Source organism: Opisthocomus hoazin, chromosome 1, assembly GCF_030867145.1.
Source record: "Opisthocomus hoazin isolate bOpiHoa1 chromosome 1, bOpiHoa1.hap1, whole genome shotgun sequence".
Taxonomy (NCBI): domain Eukaryota; kingdom Metazoa; phylum Chordata; class Aves; order Opisthocomiformes; family Opisthocomidae; genus Opisthocomus; species Opisthocomus hoazin.
Window position 1 is genome coordinate 135,406,086 of NC_134414.1, and position 20,063 is coordinate 135,426,148.

The following is a 20,063-nucleotide window of genomic DNA, read 5'->3' on the forward strand; positions in this document are numbered from 1 at the left end:
CTAAAAAAGAGTCTCTAGGCTGCTGTGCAAGCTTAGCAACTGCCACAGCTTAAAGTACTGCTGCTGCAACCCAAATCACATACCTTTTCCCTGTCTCGAATGTCCACATGGGCAACGACCTGGTGATAGCTGTACTCAGCTTGCTCACGTGTCTTAAGCGCCTTCAAGAAAAATAACTACCTGAGAGAAATTCTGCAGTTATTGATAGTATGCAGGAAGCTGGAAGGCAGGCTGTATAGCTCAGCCCTTGTACCAAACACAGTGGGTTTAAATACAAGAGAGATAAACAACAGAGCCTCCAGGCTTTGCTGTATCAGGCCCCTTAGTCCATGTTTCTCTGTGTGTAGGCACCATACTGGTTTCCCATTAGAGCGTATCAACTGGAAGCAAGTCATCATCCCTTCCCAAGTATGATTTAGTAAGTCCAAATCCAGGACATGACCCAGACTACATCCAGTGCTAAAGAATCACTTGCCAGCCAGCTGTACAAGCTGTGTCTTAATCTCCTCTCTTCTTTGCTGCTGTTTGTTTCAGGGGGTTGGTTTTGTTTGTTTGGGTTTTTTTTTACATGGATAGATTAAATTTCCTGTCAACCCACTTTCTCATTAAAAGTTGTTACAGAGGAAGCGGGGGGAAGGAGGAAATCAGGAACAAACAACCAGCAGAAAATGGCATTAGTAAGCTTAGCAAGAACCTGATCCTTAGCCATGTGCACTGTCCCATTCCTACACATCAGCAGTGCTTTCTAAAGCAAGGGAGCCTCGACCATAGGGAAAGGAAAAATGTAGGTGACCTAATGAAACCTTTCTCTGTGCTGCCCACTAGCTGGCAACAAGAGCTCTGGGCTAGTGCCAGGCTCAGGAGATGTCTTGTGTGTGCCCCACCTTGCTTAGGAGGCCACAGGCCTCATAATTCTCGAGAACATCCTCCCAGCACTTACAACACACAGAGGCAGACATGGAAGAAAAGCAGTCTGAAAAAAAAAAAGAGCCATAGCCTTTCATTCTCCCTACTTTCAAGGCTTACTTTGTCCCTGATGTTCCCCTGCTCCCCACCTAAGGAGAGCCGTAGCTCAGTCACGCTGAATTCCCTTTCTCAGCACCCACAGTCCTGAACCTCATGAGCATATCCTGCCTTATTCACAAGAGCAGAGCTATAACAAGGGCACGGTGGGGGAACCTCTGCTTTGCTGGCATCAGGACAACAACCTGAAGGTAGAATGGCCAGCAGCACTTGCAAAAAACATGGAGAGAAAGCCAACGCAGTCATCAAGACACCTCACAACCGCTCTGCTCCAGGCCTCCCTTGAACAGAGGCCATATGAGTTAATAGGAGGGCCTGCTGGGTTTGCTCTGAAGTCAACATGTGAAAAGGACCTGCTTCCTCAGTTTCCCTGCCCTCTGTCTTAGAAATGTTCAAGACCCGCTTAACAGAATCGGCTGAGCCATTTTGGGTGCACTCAGTGTTGGCACACACATGCACAGACTCCTCCACTTGCTCACGAACCAGCAGCACCATGGCTGGGAAGACCCCAGCTAGAGTGCAGATACAGAAAGGCACTTGTGTGCCTAAATTCAAGTAAGCTGGAATGCACAGTGTTGCTTCCAAGAGATATCCAGTAACCTGAAAAAACTTACCAATGTGTTTGATGAAACTGGAAATTTATCACAAAAAGTTTTCCCAGTATCTTTCCTTTTTTGGGGGACGATAAAAAAATTTCAGTTTGATTTCCTCTGCCCAGTACCAAATTGATCACCCAGTTACCTCAGTCCTGGACATCATCTGAGGCTACCCTGATTTGAGGTACTCTTTCTGAGGACTTAAACCATGACATGAGGAGGGTTGATCTCCTGAGCATCCCAGGTCCTCAGAGGGAAACCAGGCAGCCTTGGATAGGACATCATCTGGTAGACTGACTTCAGCTGGAAACTCATCTGTGTTCTGACTAGAGTTTGTTGAAGTGCGTGCATCTGGGTAATTTTGGTTTTTTTTTTAGTTCAGATGAATCAGCAGATTCAAGTCCAAAAGCTGCGTGAGTTAAAATAACTTCTGGCAGTTTACAGACCAGATTTTCCAAATGTTTGGAATTGAGTTGTCGTCTGTATGAATCTCTGAAAAGATGTCCACTGCTAAAGTGTAAAGCATCCTCTCATGATTATTTCTTTGTCTCAGCACTCAAATATACAGTTAATCCTTGTTCTAGAACAAGTTTCCTTCTGATATTCTTTGGTGGAAGATGATACCACTGATAAGGACTGACATTTAATATAACATCTGTGGCACCCACTGTGACGGACAATCCCCGCCACACAGCTGGGGTTGAAGGCTATCAGCAAACTCAAGCATTTCAGTGGTGGCTTGAACTTTTGTTTGCTTTTTAATGATAAATGGTCACTCTGGAGCACTATCAAGACCTCTAACTGGTAATATTTTTGGCTAGATATTTGTATTGCAGCAGTGCCTCACTAAGTACAATTTACAGGCTAGAACTTGAGCATACTAGGGGCTGCAGAAACGTTGTAAACTATCCTGTGTCTTAGGAAATCCTGCTCTAGATCAATAGACAGAGATGTGCAGAAGAATGATGTAAGGGGCAAGCCAGTGGCAAGGAATGTATAGTGTAGCAGAATATTGACAGAGCTATCATGGGAAGAAAATGCAAAGATGCTATTAATGTCACATCAAGGCTGCACAATCAAAAGATGAAAAACACAAATGTTAAGATTCCTACAGCAACTTTCCCAAAATGGCAATGCAGTCAGCTCATTTACTGTAAGGCCTATAGCTGAAAACACACTTGCAGGAGTATTTTAAACTAGGTATTGAAAAATAACAAGGAATGAGAACATGATGCATGTGCAGCAGGGCTGAATTACCACTGCTGCTGGGTCTGTAGGTTTCTGGTTTTAATAATCACTTTCAGAATATCTGTGGGATTTTAGAGAAGAAGCAGGGAAAATGAAACATGGAGAGAAAAATGGAAAATCTTTGGCAAAACATCAGGTTGCCCTAACTAACAATAACATTTTGCTAGCAGCTGTTGATGCAGACTAAGAAGTGTGTGCTTTCCAGTCTTCTTATGCCCTGGAAGTGTGAATGCTCAGACACTGAAATTTCCCATGCTCTGTCTACGGGGATCAGCAGTTTCATTAACTTCCTGACAGTTTCCCCCATTAAACTTTGATTCAGATGCCCAAGAAAATCAGTGAGGACTTTCCTGGACACTGCCTTAGATTTTAGATCTGAGTTGAACATGCCATGTTTCAGATTGGAAAACAACCACATCAGCAAAGTTAGGCAATTTTTAAAAACATTTTCCCACACTAATTACAGCAGCACAGAGGATCACCCCCCCCCCCCCCAGTCAAATGACGGAAAATAGTACTCACCTTTGTTTAGGGAAGTAGAGACCTTGCGAGCCTGGGAAACTGTACCTTCAAGGGCAATGTGTCAAACTATTATGAATGAGAAAAATAAGGCTGTAGTAGCAGGGTTCACTACCAAACTGTCTGGGCTAATAACATGCAGGTCTTGGTTGCATGGGCGCTGCTTACTGCCAGTGATATCAAGGAAGAGTATGAACAGCCAGATTCATTGCAGTTACAGAATTAGGCGGGGGGGGGGGGGTGAGGAAAAAGCAGCAGCAGGCAGTAAGAAGTCCTTTTTTTATATGAATAAAGTTTTATTGAATTTTAGACAATTAGAAAGAACAAAGAAAGAGGAGCAAACAGTCTCATGGAGGGTAGGAACCAGACGAGCTTTCCCAGAAGAAAAGGGGGCCTGCTGAGGGCAGTGTTCCTGTGAATGTCACACAGGGGTTGTTACAAAAGCAGAGAAGGTGTCTGGGCTTTTCTTGGATAGTTGTTTTTCCTTTTCCTGCTACACTAGGCTTTCTAAAGCCACTATTCTTCCTCCATCAGTCCTACCCCCCTGCAGCAAAGTGAGCAGACAGGCAGGAAAGAGGACTGCTCCGGTGAAGTGTGTGTACACACACACAGAGCAACCGCAGTGCCTGCACCGCCGCGGGGTTTGCACCCATTCTGGATGGAGTTGTGTCAAGGGGGAAAGAAGGGAGGTTGGATTTTTTTTTCCTCCTTTTTCTTTTGTTTTTTTATTTTAAGCAGAGAAGGCACAAAATCTCAGCCAAGCTTCAAACCTAGTGCTGCCTGGGAACACTCAGCCTCCCAAAACCCCACTGTGTCCATGTGGGAACGGAGCCCTCACCACCCCTCCTTCTTCCTCAGAGTCTGTGCTTGCATTTGAAAGGTACCGCTCAGGCAGGAGGCCCTGCCCACAGTGTGTGCACTGCTAAGGAAAGTAAAGCCGTGCCAGGACAAGGAAAGTGGGGATGAGGAATAGTCCGTTGGCTTAAACAGACCATTTTACCAATGTGAGAGCTACATAAAGTCACCTGTGACTCCCCACATTGCTTTTCCAAGAGCAGACCGGGGAGGGCTCTGGTGCTTTTGGAGGTCACCACTGCCTTTACATGTGCAAGGGTTGGTCTTATGCAGGAGGGCCAAGACCATCATCCAGGCATGGTCCCTTTGAGCCAGTGCTCTCTAGGAGGGTAAGTCCCAGCCCTCAGTCCAGCCCTCCAAATGGCACCAGGTTCCTTCAATGGTTTCAGCTCTTGGCTTTGATTAAGGCTATTTAGTTGCAATAGAAAAAGGATAGGTGGCAGCCACAACCACTTCCCTGACTATGAGGAGATGGCAAAGCCACTGGCAGATGCCACCAGCACCCAGCCCTGCGACACTGAAGGAGGTAGAGGAGGCAGAGAGATAGCATGGGGGCTTCCACAGGGTTACCTCGTCCATTAAGCTCCTGCTTTCACTCTTTCTAAGGAAAGAGATTTGGAAACGAATCCTGCCTACCTCAGCGTCTGGAAAGTCTGTGTGCATGGGAGGGTGGAAATGAAAACTGTGATGCCTCCATGTGAGGGCCCCAAGCACAGCATGTGCCCTGCCATGCCGGCCAGCCATGGATAGTTCAATAAGGAAAACCCACCATGCAAACACCAAAGCTGTGGGGCTTAAAGCCACTTGCCCCAAGACAGAGCAACCCAGGGGCAGCAGACACCTCCTGGACCTGCCTGCTGCTCTGCCACGCTACCCTGCTCCTCTCTGCCTCCTGAATTACCCCAGCAACACTCCAAAAAAAAATCCAACCCACACAAGCCCTACAGCAGCAGCAGCAGCAATGCACCCTCACCCTGCATGGAGTGTCTCAGGGAAGGACACTCAGAGGGCTGTGTCCTCCACAGCCATGAGCAGGGCTCTGGTAGCACCCCAAGCTTATGCAGTAAAACCACCCAGTCTGAGGAGGACCTGTGTGTGTCTCCAAGTGTCTGTGTCTGTCTGTGTCTGTCTGTGCGTGTTGGGGTGGGGGAAGAACTGCAGAAAATAAAGACAAACACTCCCCGGTGCGCACCCTCACCCCGCCGTCCCTTGGCCGGGCTGGTGGCTGTGCCTTCATCTTGCCCCTCCAGCCTGGCCCGCGCCTCCCGACACCCGGCCCTGGCACACCACCCTCCCTCATCTGGCAGCGGGGCCGGGGGGAGGGCCTGGGGCTGCCATGTTGGGGCATACCCTGCCTCAGCACCCCTCCCTGCTCAGCCCTCCCTGCCCTGACACAGGGCTGTCGTCCTCTTGGAAATAAAACAGCAACAACAACGGAAAAAAATAATATATATATATATCTCCCCAAACCTCCCTGAAAGACCCAAATGGACGGAATCAACCCCCAACAAAACCAACGAGAAACCAAAGCAAACCCCCCCACCCCAAGGTCAGGGCCGAGTGCACATCCCAGCCGGGGCCCAGCAGCTGGGGAGCGCGTCCGACCCCCCTGCTCCCCCCGCCTTGGCACGTCTGCGGCGTCCGCCGGCACGAGGAGCCCCGACAGCCGGGGGAGATGTGGCACAGCCGGGGCTGTCCCACCAGCCGGCAGCAGCCTCGGGAGGGGAGGGCAGGGGAAGAGGCGAGTGTGTGTGTCCCCTGCCGCCTTGCCACCTTTCAGGAAGGAGTAGGGTCTCTTTGCCCCGTTGAGTCCAAGAGGCCCCTCGCTCGGCGCTCGGCTGCCGGCATGGCCCTACACAAGGGAGCCAGCCCGGCTCTGGGCGGGCACCATGACGGGGACAGCCCCAATCCGCTCCAGCGTGGCCTGGCTGACGGCGTAGGAGCGGGTGTGCGGCGGCCGCGGCTTCCTGCTGACCGAGCCGTTGCTCCGGATCGCCTCCTGAGGGGACGGCGCCGTGCTGGCCGTCACCACCAGCGTCTTAGGGGGAGCCGGGGACGGGTGGCCGCCGTTGGCATAGACGGGGCGGGTGCTCGTGCTCCCCGAGCGGGAGAAGGGGGGCTGGTGGGTGTCGTTGCTGTTGCTGAAGCGGGTGAAGGAGTCTGTGGCGTGGTTGGCTTTGGGGTCATTCCAGTAGCGGCTGTTGTAGGTGTTGGAGGAGGTGAGGGTGTCGTTCTCTGATGAGGATGCATCGGCATGGAATGTCTTGGTGGTGGAGGAGCATTTGGGTGGCAGGTCGTCCTCCCTGGAAAGAAGAGGGTGTGAGGGCACATGGAGGATGCTGCCCCTACTTGCCCAACACCCCTCCCTCTCGCCACACTCTGCTGGGGTCAACGCCATCAATTCCAGGTGAAGGGCAGCACCAACATGAACCAACATTGCTCCTCGGCCCGTTTGTTCATCCCTCTGGGACCCACCTCTGTGCACATTAATTGCTCCATGTGCTGACCACTGAGGCAAATGACCCACACTCATGTGTCTAGGGGGGCAAAAACAGTGATTGTCACAGCCACTGGTACTTCGCAGGTAGTCAGTATGACTGTACGACCAATGAAGTTCACCCTCAGCGGAGCTGGAGGAAGCTACCAGGGGGAAATACTGTGGCTGTAACACCACAGAAGATCAAAGTTGTACCTCCAGAGCCTTTCAGCTATCACTGTCTGGTATTGTGGGTCAGGATCCCCACCACATCACTCTCTTACAGAGCTAACAACATCAAGTCAAAGCTCTCAATAAAGGCAATACTGAAAACAAAATCTGTCACTACCACTCCTCATTTGCTCCCGCCGCTTTCTGAACATACATGGACATCTTCCCCTGGCCCAGGGGAACACATCTGGGATTAGCAAGAGTGAGATTTCTGATTGCCTTCCTGCCAGCTGCTGCTTTTGCTGGGCAATCACAGGTCTCCTGCCACCAGATTTCCCTGACCCTTACCTTATCTCATTGGGAATCTCCTCCTCTTCTTCTTCTTTGTGTTTATTTTTCCAGTAGAACAGTGCCACAGCCACCAACACAATGCAAACAACGAGCACAACTGCGCCTGTGGCCACCGCTCCTGCAATCAGGCCAATACTCCGGGGGTGGGCTGTGGAGGCAATCGAACAGAAAATGGAAAAGAAATGAGGGCTGGGCTGTGGCCATCCATGAGCATTTGAAGCTGCGGTGGCTTGGGAAGGGGGAAGGCAACTTCCCCATTCCAGGGCACAAGGATCTTCTCATAGAGAGGCACATGGTGGCTCACAGCAAACATGGTTACATACTTTACTGTCAGAAGACAGAAGCAGGTGGCCAAGCCTTCCTCAGCAAAATACTTACGTGCAATGACTTGCAGGTCCAGAAGGCAAGTGCTGGTTCCAATGGCATTTGAAGCCACACATTGGTAAAGACCTGAGGACACAGTGCTGATATTTCGGAGAGTGACAGTGCCCTGGACTTGGTCTAGTCAGAGAGAAAAGAAGGATTTAAATCCCTCCCCCCCTTGAGGAAAATCATGAAAAGGCAAAGCCAGCAAATGGAGAATTCTGGTGTGAGACTCTTAAGAGAGAAATAAATTAGGAAATAACCTTGAGATGGAAGCGTTGTGCGCGCACACGCTCACACGCACACACAGAGATAAGATTAGGTCTTAAGAAGCTTACACTAGAAGTTTCTTTTTCTACTTATAGATGAATTTCTGCAAATGAAAGCTTGGGACTCTCAGCACTGTATGAGAAAAGGGACGAAAGAAGAGACATGCAATTACCTCTATGCAGATCTACCTGCTAAATTCAATCCTGCTCTGCAGAACCCCTACTCTCCCATCTCTGGGCTCCCCACCCCTTTCTCTTCCCCTCATTCCTGAATTATGTAAAAGCAGAATGTTTGCATAATCTTAAAATACAGTGAGATAAAGGGTAAAAGTACAGCTGTCACTACTTGGCCAGGATGCCTAGGCTAAGAACTCTTATGGATGTTACTTGGGGCTGGGCAACACCAAGTCTGATCAGAGCCTTGCTTTTACACACATCTGAAAGGCAGCTCTGGCAGTACCTTATCGGACAACAGTGTGAGAAGCTGGCAGTATTTTCCTGGGATGATTCTGTCTCCCTTCTCCCAGTTTCCAATCTATCAGTCATTCATTTGGTTTAAAAAGAAGGTGAGTTGGTGGCTGAAATCTCCAGCCACATGCCAACATCTGGCAACCATGTTCTCTCCTTCCCATTCAACCAGACTCTTGTTCCTCAATGGGGAACATGTTTCTGTACCAAAAAAGCCATGACAACCTAAGTGGCCACTGGAGGGTGCCTAGTCCACCATGGGCTCTAGGAATCTTTGTTCCAATAAAGTGACCATGCAAGTGATGGCAGACACTCAATGAACCATGCCACGTCTGGCGGCTCAAACAAAGGAAAGCCCACGTTGTCACCTGGGAAATAAGAGGATAATCAACAGAACAAGCACCTTGTGTGGCAGTTGGGGGCAACTTGGGAACATTGTCCAGTTTCTCCCAGAGGTACGTTGGCCGGGGAATGCCTTCTTCCGAGCTGCAGGTCAGTGTGATATCGCTGCCCACGTCCAGGGACCCCTGGATTCTGCAAAGTGGGGCAGAAGGAGGAACTGCGAGAGAAGAGGAGAAGGTGACAGCAAATGAGGAAATATGACCAAACAGTGGACACACGCTACTGGGGAAAGCGAGGACCCTGGCATGAACTGACAAGGGGACAAGAGGGAGGCAGCAGACAAGAACTCATGAAGGTTTGGGGGTGACAGTTCACAAAGATTCCTGACCCACAGCCCATCAAGGTTACAGACTACTGCTGACCTTCACAGGGTCAAGTTCTCTTAGATTCCTCCCTAGAGAAAACAAAGGTGAATACTCCTGTCTCTGAGACAGCAAAGGTGGTGAGAGCTAACAGAGTTGCAGACAGAATTTGCTGTAATTGGGTTTTTCTTTCATATCTCTATAGTGGCAGACACTCTAAAGTATTTAACATCCTAGGGAGCATCCAGTACTAATTGCTTTTGTGAAGAGGAAGCAAAGATCTAAAGTCATTCTCTTCTCCTGTTGCTATGCACAAAACTCTTATGGTCCCTTCACCTCTCCAGGATGCCCTCATACTTTATTCATGCTTTTTTGCAACTCCACATCACACTGCTGCCACAAAAGCTTTCTCTCTACCATATTTTAAAACTCCATTATATGTTACCTGCATATGAAAGCTATGTGCCCTACAGACTCCCACAATACCCACAAGGCAGCCCACCCCTCACCACAGGATGTCCACGGGCTCCAATGTATACAATACCATATTGTTCTGCTATGATGCACTAACATGCAGGGGAGCCCCTTGTCCCTCTTCCTCGCCTCTCCCCCATAATCCAAATAAACACACCCAAGACAGTAAGTCCAATGACTCCAATATTCCTGACGCCTCGGTCGGGAAGATTGTTGACCAAGCACTGGTATGTGCCAGTATCCGACAGCTGAGTGTTGTTGATGAAGATGGAGGCACTGGTGGTTGGCATTGTCACAGCAAACCCCACTCGCCCATAGAACTGAGGTGCACCACCAAAGATCTGACCTCCTTGGTAGAGAATAACCTGGAAAATAAAGGAAGGCTCAAACAACACTTTGCAGGAGCTGAGCAAGGAGGAAGAACAGCAAGCAAAACATGGGCTTCCAGAGACAAAGAACCAATTCTTTAAGCATCTCTCAATTCTCAGACCTCAATATACAGCTGTCCCAGGCAGACAACTCTGCACCCTAGCAGACTTGTTTTCTCTAAAAGCAGAACACACTCTGTAGCTTGTTTTATGTCAATAAAATGCTCACAGAGGTAACAGACCAGATAGATACCCAAGTCTTCTGGCATAGCCGAATTGGCAATACCAGCCTGCCTGCTTCATATAATAGTCATTACCTGTCTGGACAGGATTGATTCAAAGAATCAGAGACTCTCTGCAGGCCACTGAGTACTTTGCTGGAAAGCATCTCCCAGGTGAGCAGTATCATTCTGAGTCTCAGGCAGTAAGATACTGCCATGCTTTGACACTGCTTACTGAAGATCATTGGGCTGAACTGAATGACAGGCTATGCAACCCCTGAACCTGCACAGCCTCTACCAGTCAGATGGCTTGTATAGCAGTCTGTACTCAGACCAAGTCCCTGAGGAGCCAAGCACTCTTCCATGCAGGTTCTCACAACTGACTACCAAATGTGATGGGGGCAGTGTGACCCAAGACAGATGCATTTCAGAGCAATGGCATTCTTATGCTGTCAGAGTAAGTGGGCAAAACCTAGGCTAACAGATCTCAGGTTATGATTCCTGTGCTCACCACGACAGACTCTCACTTGCGAATGTTCCTAAGAATGCACTTACATAAGCAACAGACAGTGAAAAACTAAGAGGGGAAGTAACAGGGGAGAGGAGTCTTTGACAGGCCATGTGTTCTGGGCACATTTTACACATTTTACATAGATTTCACAAGTTTAAGCCTGCAGCTGTTCCCAGATCCTCAAAAGCCCATACCCAGAGCACCAAAACCTGGATTACATCTCCCATGCTCTTTTGAATACGCAAACCGCCAGAGATCCAGAGCAGCCATACAGTATCACGTGCACCTGCCCCAAATGCACAACCAGCCAAGGACACAATGCGCATCAGTTAACAAAGCATTGAAGAAATCAGATTCATGTATGATCCAGAGGGCATGTTCAGCAATGAAGGGAATGTTCTAGGACAACCAGAGACTCAGCATTGTAAAGGGACTACATCCAGATCAGTGTGAAAAATGTGAGGAAAAAGAAAGCCTCAAAGAAATGCATGCTCTCGTGAGAAAGGACCTACCTGTTGAGGCTGGTTGGCGTTAGAAAGAGGAATGACCATCCAGATGACATTAAGGTTAGTGAGAGCAGCGTTAGTGGTGAAGGTGCAGGGCAATACTGCTGTCTGGCCTCGGGCTACCTGGATACTCCCTGGACTGACTGACACCTCCAAAGGACACACCAGACCTGGAGAGAGAAGGACACTCAGTTCAAGCATTTCAGGAGAAGGACACCCAGTTCAAGCATTTAAGGTGGCCCCATACATATGCAGGTCATTACAACAGCATCCTGTTGTTACACAACTGTCCCTTACCAGTTACTTCAGGCTAAAAAGAATTATACTCTTCCTTCAACAGATCAGGCTGCTCTCATGCAGACCTTTTTCATAGGCAAATGCAAATAGGCAGCCCTTTTCAGTGAGAGCACTCTAGTTTCAGAGCCTCTGAAAACAACAGGTTTTGTTTTGGCAATGGATAAAGAGCCAAAAGAGCAGCCAAGCTGTGTCTAAAAGACAATGAAATATGCTTTCTAACCCATCAGCCTTAATGATACCCAACATCACTGAAACAGAAGAGGAAACTGCATTCTAAAAGTCTTCACCAAGGGGTAAGAAGAAAAAACATGCATCATTAAAGAAGAAACGCAGTTCTCCCCCAACTTCTACCCCTCATGAAGTCCAGCATAATCATAAATATTTTAGTGCTATTTTTAATTTAAAGGGTTAAAAATCTAAATCTTTGTCAGTCCAGATATTTCTATCTAGCTGGTGAAAAATGACTACTGATAATGGAGGATCTCGTCAAATCCAATTTATTTTCCAGCATTTCCACCATTCATTTCTTTGCATTCCACAGTCTGGACAGGACTCAAAGCCTGATAAGCCCCAGCTTCCCAGCGCACCAGCTCAAGGCTGCGGTTTTTAGACTGCAAGTCACACAGGGAAATATCTCCGTTCCTACTGCCCAAAACTTGTCAAATGTAACTAACCAAGAAGTCACCACCACCATTTTGAGTAGCGCTAAAATTCTTTAAACCATTTTTCCTCACAAAATCAAAATATTGACTACAAAAAACATCTCTCCGTATGACAGCTCACTATCTTCTTGTTCAGCTCATGTGGGAGGCTACTGGAGGAGAAGGCAAGCAGTTTTCAAGCTCCAAGGCAATATCAGAATATTTCCAGCACCAAGCTGTAGTCTGGGGACCGTTCTATTCTCTTGATGACTCCAGGGAGGGCTGCCAGCAAAGTTTCTATTTTCTTGCCAAGAGACACTAGTTTGCTGAAGGTGAAATGCTCCATGAGAATAGATTTTTAACTGAACCATGAAGAAATCAAACAGGCTAATTTCTGAGAAAAACGTGAGCAGTCTCCTGCATGCTAGTCTGCTGGGATCCTTCTCAGTCTACCTGATGGAGAGATGGGGTGCTCGGAGCCTGGAAGTGCTGAGTTTCAGATGCTACAGACTCAAAGTTTCTAGCACCTGAACAGCCTATAATGAGTTCCTGGGTTTGGACTGACTGGTCTGGACCTGCAATACTCCAGGTCCTTGCAAATCTTCAGCAGCCTCCTCAGGACTTCCGTCCCTCCTCCATATCTCCCACCTCCAAAACCCCAGGTAGTTTGGGAAGACTCAGGAGTGCTTCAGAACAGAGCCAGACAAAATGCCATTTTAATCTCTCCAAGTGAAATTCATGAGTTTCTTACTTTGCAGGAAAAAACCCAACAAAACTCAAGTCTGTCTTTGCTGACAGTCTTGGAACATATTTAAAAATATGGAGCTTTTTGGAAATTCCTAGGGCAACAGTTCATCTCTGATGCTAACATCTCAGAGAATTAGGTGCCTGAATGAGGAACAGCTGGTGAAAGTTTAATCCACCAATCTCCTATGCAGGGCAGTCAACAGCAAGCGGAAGTAAATAATCTAAAGAGCCAGTAATAAGCATCACATTTATTACAAGGAATCTGCCTTCCAATTGCATCTGGGGTCAACAGACTGGGAATGGTTTTGGACTTCTCATTTGCTTATGGCTGACCAGGCAGTGGCAGTAGCCCAAAAACCAGAATTGATCCATGTCAACTTTGGAGATGTTTCTTACTGGACATGACCCTAACAAGTGATCATCTCTTCTGCAAGCCTAAATTTGAAGACTACCTTGGCATGACTACTCATCTAGTCTAGCATCATCCATGTACTAAACATTGTGCAGCGAGTCACAATAAGTTGGACATTTACTGGATTAATCTCTCTCTCCAACATGGTGCAGAAAGCTCTTCTGCCATGTTCAGTGCAGATTTAATGAGAGGTTCTCCATGAGAGGAAAACCAACTAATCATCTGATTTGGAATAGCAACACGGTTTCTTTAGCCCTGTCTCTTGCCCCCTCCACTTTCCCCTTCAAAAAAAAGCCCACACATTCAAATTGTTGTCATTCAGGAAAAATAACATGTAAGTGTGAGTATTTGCTAATGACAAATTTACTGAAAGTTAGAGTTTACAGTTTGCATTGCAGGATTAGTTACATCAATCACTCAGTCATCAAGATGATCTGATTTTCATACCTAACCACCCTCTTGCTACTTCTACTACTTACTATTAGTTGACTGTATACATCTTGAAGAATAAAAAACCTACTAAAATAAAGGATGCATAATTTCTTCATTGTAAAAATCATTTTCGATACATTTCAGAATTTCCCAATCTATTTATAAAGAATTTAAAACAGGAAAGAAAACATACGATATTCCCTTTGCTCTGCCTGTGTCCCACTCTCCCCATGCAGCACCCCACAGCCTCTGTGACCTCCTCCCCCTACAGCACCCTTTTTAATTTGAATGCCATGGAGTCGTTTCAGGGGAGGCACTAAGAGCTGATGTCCCCATCCATTTCTCTTGCCGAGGTGAGCTGCTTTGAACCTGGGCATGCAAGATGCACACCCACCTCCCACCATGCTGTCCTTTGTCTCGTTAAACCACCAGGCAAGCCAGCTCCTCAGACTTGCCTTTGCCTCACACATCCCAGGGCCTGTCAGCTGGTCTTTGGCCCAGGATGCATACGAGGCAGGCAGCACTTAGACAAGGACTCATTTTGTTAAGCTAAGAGGCACCTGCAGGGCTACAGCTGGGGAAAACACACACAACCACTTCTGACAAGTAAGCTTAAACAAGGCGACAGGGGAGTCAGGAGAGCAAATGTAGGCGAAGTCCTCTTCCACCAGCATAAACAGGGAGGTAGGCTGGTGTGTTAGCACAGCACCAGGGGGGCATTACTACAACGCGACTCCTCTCCCAGGGAGACAGCTGAAAGAGCAAAGATCAAATCCTCTTCAGAAAATACAGCATCTTTTTTCATATCTCAGGCTACTAGAAAATGTAACACACTTATTCATGCACTTGCCTGTTTATGCAAGCACCTACATGACTGCATCCTTCCACACCAATACTCATGGCCCAAAACACAGGTGGATGAACACAGACACATATGCTTATAAACCTGCATGCCCAGGAAGACATCTAGTAGGAAAACTCAACCAAATGATACATGTTTAAACATTTCAAAATTAGGAGTTGCAAAAATGTGTCTTTGCATTAATGGAAAAGGAGGGAGGTGGGGAGGAGAGGGAGGAAGAGATTTCAAATTCAGCATATCTGTTGGGATAAGGCTTTCTCAGTGCAGCCTAAGGAATGAGGACTTGAATTCCCTTGGGTAGATATAAATGCAAATACAGATATATACACACACATACAGCCCAGTCTACTAAGTCAAATTACACACAAGAGGTCAGAAAAATCAAGCAAAGGATGTTGTAAAGGGTCTCCTTTTGAAAAGGTACACAATCCAGATGTTTTCTAAGCATTCAGAGAAGTTTAATGACTTCTGAGAGACAACGAGAATTGATCACCACCAAATCCTCCCTTAGAATTGGATTACAATAGCCATTACATCCTCTCTTGTGTGTGCAGTTTTCTCCTTATTTAGTAATGAAGTATCCCTGTAAGCAGCATGCCTGCAGAAGAGCAGGTACACTACTGTCAGCAGAAAGAGGAACGGGTCCTTCATGTACGTAGGACACTTTGATCTTAGCTTGATTCGACAAACAGCTTTCTCCTTTGATCACGATGCAGTGAGCTCCCAACACTAATTAGAACAGATGCTCTTTTTTTTTTTTTCCTCTATCAGGGAACCAGGCAGTAAAAAGATGTTTTGGCTACAGAGGCTCTTTTAGAGTTTCTTCATGTTTCCAGGACCAAGCAATTATTCTGGCAACAGATCAGTCTGATTTCACTTTTGATGGGTCACTACTGGTTTTCCAAGTAGCACACTCAGCTGCCTCCCCTGCATTCATGAGTGAGTCCACGTAGATAGTTCATGCAGCGTGACACAAGCATGTAGGGCCCAGTCCTGCAACCAGCATTTGCCTCCCTGCTGGATATGAGGAGGAGGCAGATGTTGCCACATGTTTGCTAGCTGCCCTAAAAGGGCTACAAGCCCAAGAGGCTTCAGAATATACCAGATGTAGCAAAGTTGAAAGATATGGGCACATCTCAGCACTTTGACTCATACCAAGTTGACTGAAAATGTTCCCAGCTCTCGCTCACTGCCACACCTCTCTGCCAGAGATCACCAGCAAGACCAGCAAATCACCTCAGCTGACAGCCCAATGGGTGAAATGAGGAGTCCCACCACCTTCACTTCACACCAATAGGCCAGATCGTAACATGAGCAGCTGATGCACAATCACCAGTCCATATCACGATGATGACAGGTGGTCTCAGACCACAAGAGCTTCAGAGGCTGTGATTTCAGGAGGCACTGTGGTCATGCTGTTGGAAGTTGTGCTAAGGGCACATCTTCCTCTACTGCTGGATCATCCTCAGCATCTGGTTATCAGAGGCAACCATGCTCAGCGAGATATCTGGGTATCACTGGCTGGGTTGCAGTACAGTGTATAGAGAGGGTCTCCCCCACTGTATTTAGCTTAGCAGCGTTCATCTAGCAGGACCACAGGACAATAGAAGTTTACTCAGAGTGTCATTCATAACATGAAAGTCAAGCTCCCGCCCTGCCTTACCTTCTGGAGGACACTCTGTACTTCGCAAGTCCCCCCAAGAACACTTGTCAAGTCAGCAGCATTTGGCACCTGCTAGGAGCAACCTCCTGATACTCAGTGGCGTGGGAGGCTGGGCTAGGATGACTTTGCATACGCAGAGGCCAGGGTACAGGTTCACTCCGCAGTGCTGGCAAGCCAGGGAAGCAAATGGCCAGGGGACAAAGGAGGGAAGGAGGTGTGAAAGGGATGAAAAAACCTCTGCTGCGTGCCTTCTGCATCTCCAGATCTCCAGAGAAAATGTGCAGAAATGTGTGTGGCTGGGGGGGAAATGAGAATAAAACTTCAGGCTATATCAGCTTGCATCCAAAATCCATGGAATGATTCTGCCCATCCCAGTGCAATTGGCAATCTTCTTGCGGTGTGCTGGGGAAGATGCCTTTGGCAGTATGGCATTTTGGGTCCCTCGTTAGAGAGGCAAAGATGAGGTCACTCAAAAGTTTCAAGAACAGGGTAGGAACAAAATGTTCAACCTGGCGACTGCAGGCAGCGGAGGGAGAAACTGCAGAGCAGTCTTTTTCCTGAGATGAAAGGAAAACACAAGTCGCTGTGCCTTTGGCCAGCCTCACATCTCTGAGTCTGGGACCAAAGCTGCCTTCTGTGCTAAAGAAGAGAAATCTTCCACCCCAAATGATCTGAGTTACCCTGCCAATGCAACACACTGAGCAGCAGCAAAACCCACAGCCCAGGAAGGAGCAACTCACAGCTGGAGGAGACAGCAACAGATGCAGGGAGTACTTCTGCCACAGGACTTCTTAGTGCAGCAACCATTCAAAAGCCCCTGAAGGAGCCTAATTTGCAGTTATAAGCACTGATAACACTGAAATTATCCAGCATGATGTGACAGCACCTAAACAGGCTGTGCAACAAGCTGTCTGAATACTGGTCTTGCCCATTCTCACCAGGAGCAGAGTATCTTCCTGTCAATCTAGGTGTGCTACAGCTGCTAGGTCAGAATCTATCTAACCAAAAGCAGTATTTACCCAGCCTGGTGTCTGAAGGCAGCTTGCAGTAGACTCCATTCTGCTTGTGGAACCAGCATCACCAAGCACTCCAAAGTAGCAGAAGTCTGAGTTAATGCCCACTGTCTTGGTAGAGACCTCCTTGGAACATTTATACTGGGAGCTGGGAACAATAGTGAGAAGAAGGGAGGGTTCCACCACACTATAGCCCTTTTGCCAGCTCACAGAAAGGAGAAGGCAAACTTTGGTCTAGAAACCAAAGTGATTGCCTCTGTGGCCCAGTTTGTGGGCACAAGTTATACAGGTGCTACAGGAAATCTTCCTGCAAGGCATACTGAGGACACCCAAGAAGAAGTCACTCTTCTGTCAGAAAAGAGTGACAGAGACTTTCTAGCATAGGTCCTGCTCAAGACACAGTCAACGCTGCCTAACCCACTCCCAACAGAAGTTTGTCTAATTTAAAGTTCCAGACAATGTCTGTATCGGGCAGCACATCTTAGCAGTCTGGTCCAGTACTCAGCAGCCCCTGCTTTCTTGTAAGCCCCAGAGCTCTCACCAGTGGTGCTTCTGGGCCCCTGCCCTTTCCTCTCTGCAACCCAGCCATGCAAGTCACATTTGCCAACCTTGTCCCTTCCCCTTGCCCTGTCCAGCTCTTTCTGCATGTCCTTCACTATTCCCATCACAAGGATGGGCAAGTATATAGCCAGAGATAAAAAGAGAAGTTGCAATTGATCAAAGTTTGGCCATTTTGTTGGCTGAAACAGCTACATAAAATTTTGAATATCTCAGCTACCAGACTGAGAATTTATTGAGAATAAACCCATTCCCTTTACTTGGATAGGCTCAATATCCCAAAACAAGGCTCGTGCTGATTCTTTCTGGCTCACAGATCTAGCAATGGGATAGTAACCTGACAGTGTATAAGGAAAAATAATTGCCAAACCTTTCCTTCCTATCTTTTCTGGCTCTACAGGACGGACTGGAACAAACAGCAGGAAAACTATCGCATCTAGCACGGTTTTAGAGCAAGATCTCCGTAACACAGGTGTTAAACCTACACTGACACTAACTTTTTCTCTGAAGTCTATACAGTGTTACCCTCTCTGTTAAATGCAGGTCAAAAGTGAGGTTAACCTTTCAGCACCTTTATCCCTGGAGAAGTCATCAGACACAACTGGTGGTATCTAGTCATCCCTCCAACACAGAGCATCCCCTGTAAATAGATCCATTTTATCACAGTAAGAGCAGTCTCAAGATTGCTGCCCACCCTGTAGGATGTGCGAGCTAGAAGACACTAACCCAGGGAGAAAACAAAATGTCAGGGTCTTGAACTCGAGCCCTGCAGCGTTTCTTGCCAAGAACTCCACCAGCTCATCAGGGACATTGGCTACCTGTAAATCTGTACTGATGACACCAATTCTTCTCCCTTACCATTTATAACCTCATCTGAACCAGATAAAAATAACAGTGAAATTTCCTGCTGACCCACTCTGCTCTGGCCTCAGCTGTTGGCTTGGTGAATAATGGCCACTACCACCCCTGCCATCCTCCTTTTTAGAAATAGGTCTTTCTCTGCAGGCCAGCTGGGAGGAGGATTTCAAACAACTGTCTGATTGAGATGACATGGTGCACATCTCCCTACCCCTGACCTCCCCAACCTGCAGCCATAAAGGGGATGAAAACTGGACTTTAAGACCAAAAAAAAGACAGGAAAGCTTTCAGCTATACATACTTCAAGAACGGTGTCAGTTCCCTCCCATGTCCTTGTCAGAGGAGCTGGACTAGCTCGTGCAGGAGTAGAAAAGGGGCTATCATATCACATGAGACAGCTGAACATCATGGAGGAATTTTATTCCTTCTTCATTTCTGCCACAGACTCCCTGGGTCCTGCTGAGCAAGTCAGTCAGCTCCATGTATTCTCAGAGGGTTCCTGTTAGTGCGAGATTCTCATTTGCTCAGGTTTAGACCTCAAAGGTTTGATCTGCTGAACTGCTGAGCGTTCAAACCTTCTAGGGAAATCGAGAGGGGCTGTGCTCTCCACGTAGCAGGGATCACATTATATTAAACTCTCTGTGTAATATGAACCATTCTCTTCCAACAGATCTTCAAGCTTGTGTTGATCTAGTCACACTCTTGAAATGTAAAAGAGGTTTTCGAACTGTGAGAAAAGCATGGTGCTAGAGAAGCTTGCTAACACATACAAATTGGGAATAAGAACCCAAATCTGGTTTACAGGTGCCCTGGTGATAGCAGGGTTGGAGGCCCCATAACTCAAATGGTGCTTTCCAGTTCTGGACTCCTGCTGTGCTCCCAATACCGCCTTGTCTTCTGTGTCTCTGTCCAGCCTGGTGGGAGCTGCCAGGAGAGTCACCTTCTTCATAGCTCCTGCTAGCTGGAATGGTTGCCTTGCACCTCTGCTGCCTAGGATGCAGTATGCATGCGAGTTAACAATAAAAAAACAACTGCATTATATCATAGCAAGATTATAAAAATAGGAAGGGGCATTGATAGGAACAAAAATAGCATCTACAATGACATTAGCTAGGATAAAACTAATCAATCGCTGTGCTCTGGGGCATGTGTTAATTCCCTCTCCATAGTATAGCGTTGCACAATTAGGTACATTATGGAAGGTTTAACACTTCCCTCCGATGCACGCAGCATTGGCTGGAAACAGACACTGCTGCGATCTGAGCTGGCAGTCCTTGAATTCACAGCATTTGCAGAAGAATCAAGGAGCAGCTGCACTACTGATGTTGGGGAATTTTTTGCTTTAGCAGATGAGCAAGACCAGAGGGGACCCAGAGGGGATCAGGAACTCACTCAAATGTTCACTCATTGCTCCCCCGTATTGAAAGAGGGGAGGGGTGGGTAAGCCTAATTCAGTT

At 47.4% G+C, this 20,063-nt stretch overlaps 1 protein-coding gene across 2 annotated transcripts in view; it reads right to left on the bottom strand.

The window, feature by feature from the left end:
* Positions 1 to 3,666: 3,666 nt before the first annotated feature.
* The window catches only part of IGSF11 (immunoglobulin superfamily member 11), a 107,476-nt gene continuing 91,079 nt past the window's right edge, over positions 3,667 to 20,063 (bottom strand). For both annotated transcript variants that reach the window (XM_075436916.1, XM_075436925.1), the window contains exons 2-7: positions 11,130 to 11,293; positions 9,675 to 9,882; positions 8,743 to 8,898; positions 7,618 to 7,740; positions 7,237 to 7,387; positions 3,667 to 6,544 (exon numbers count right to left, since the gene is read on the bottom strand). In XM_075436916.1, the coding sequence (XP_075293031.1) occupies positions 6,094 to 6,544; positions 7,237 to 7,387; positions 7,618 to 7,740; positions 8,743 to 8,898; positions 9,675 to 9,882; positions 11,130 to 11,293 (1,253 nt within the window). In that variant the 3' untranslated portion in view covers positions 3,667 to 6,093. The remainder of the gene's footprint in view (positions 6,545 to 7,236; positions 7,388 to 7,617; positions 7,741 to 8,742; positions 8,899 to 9,674; positions 9,883 to 11,129; positions 11,294 to 20,063) is intronic.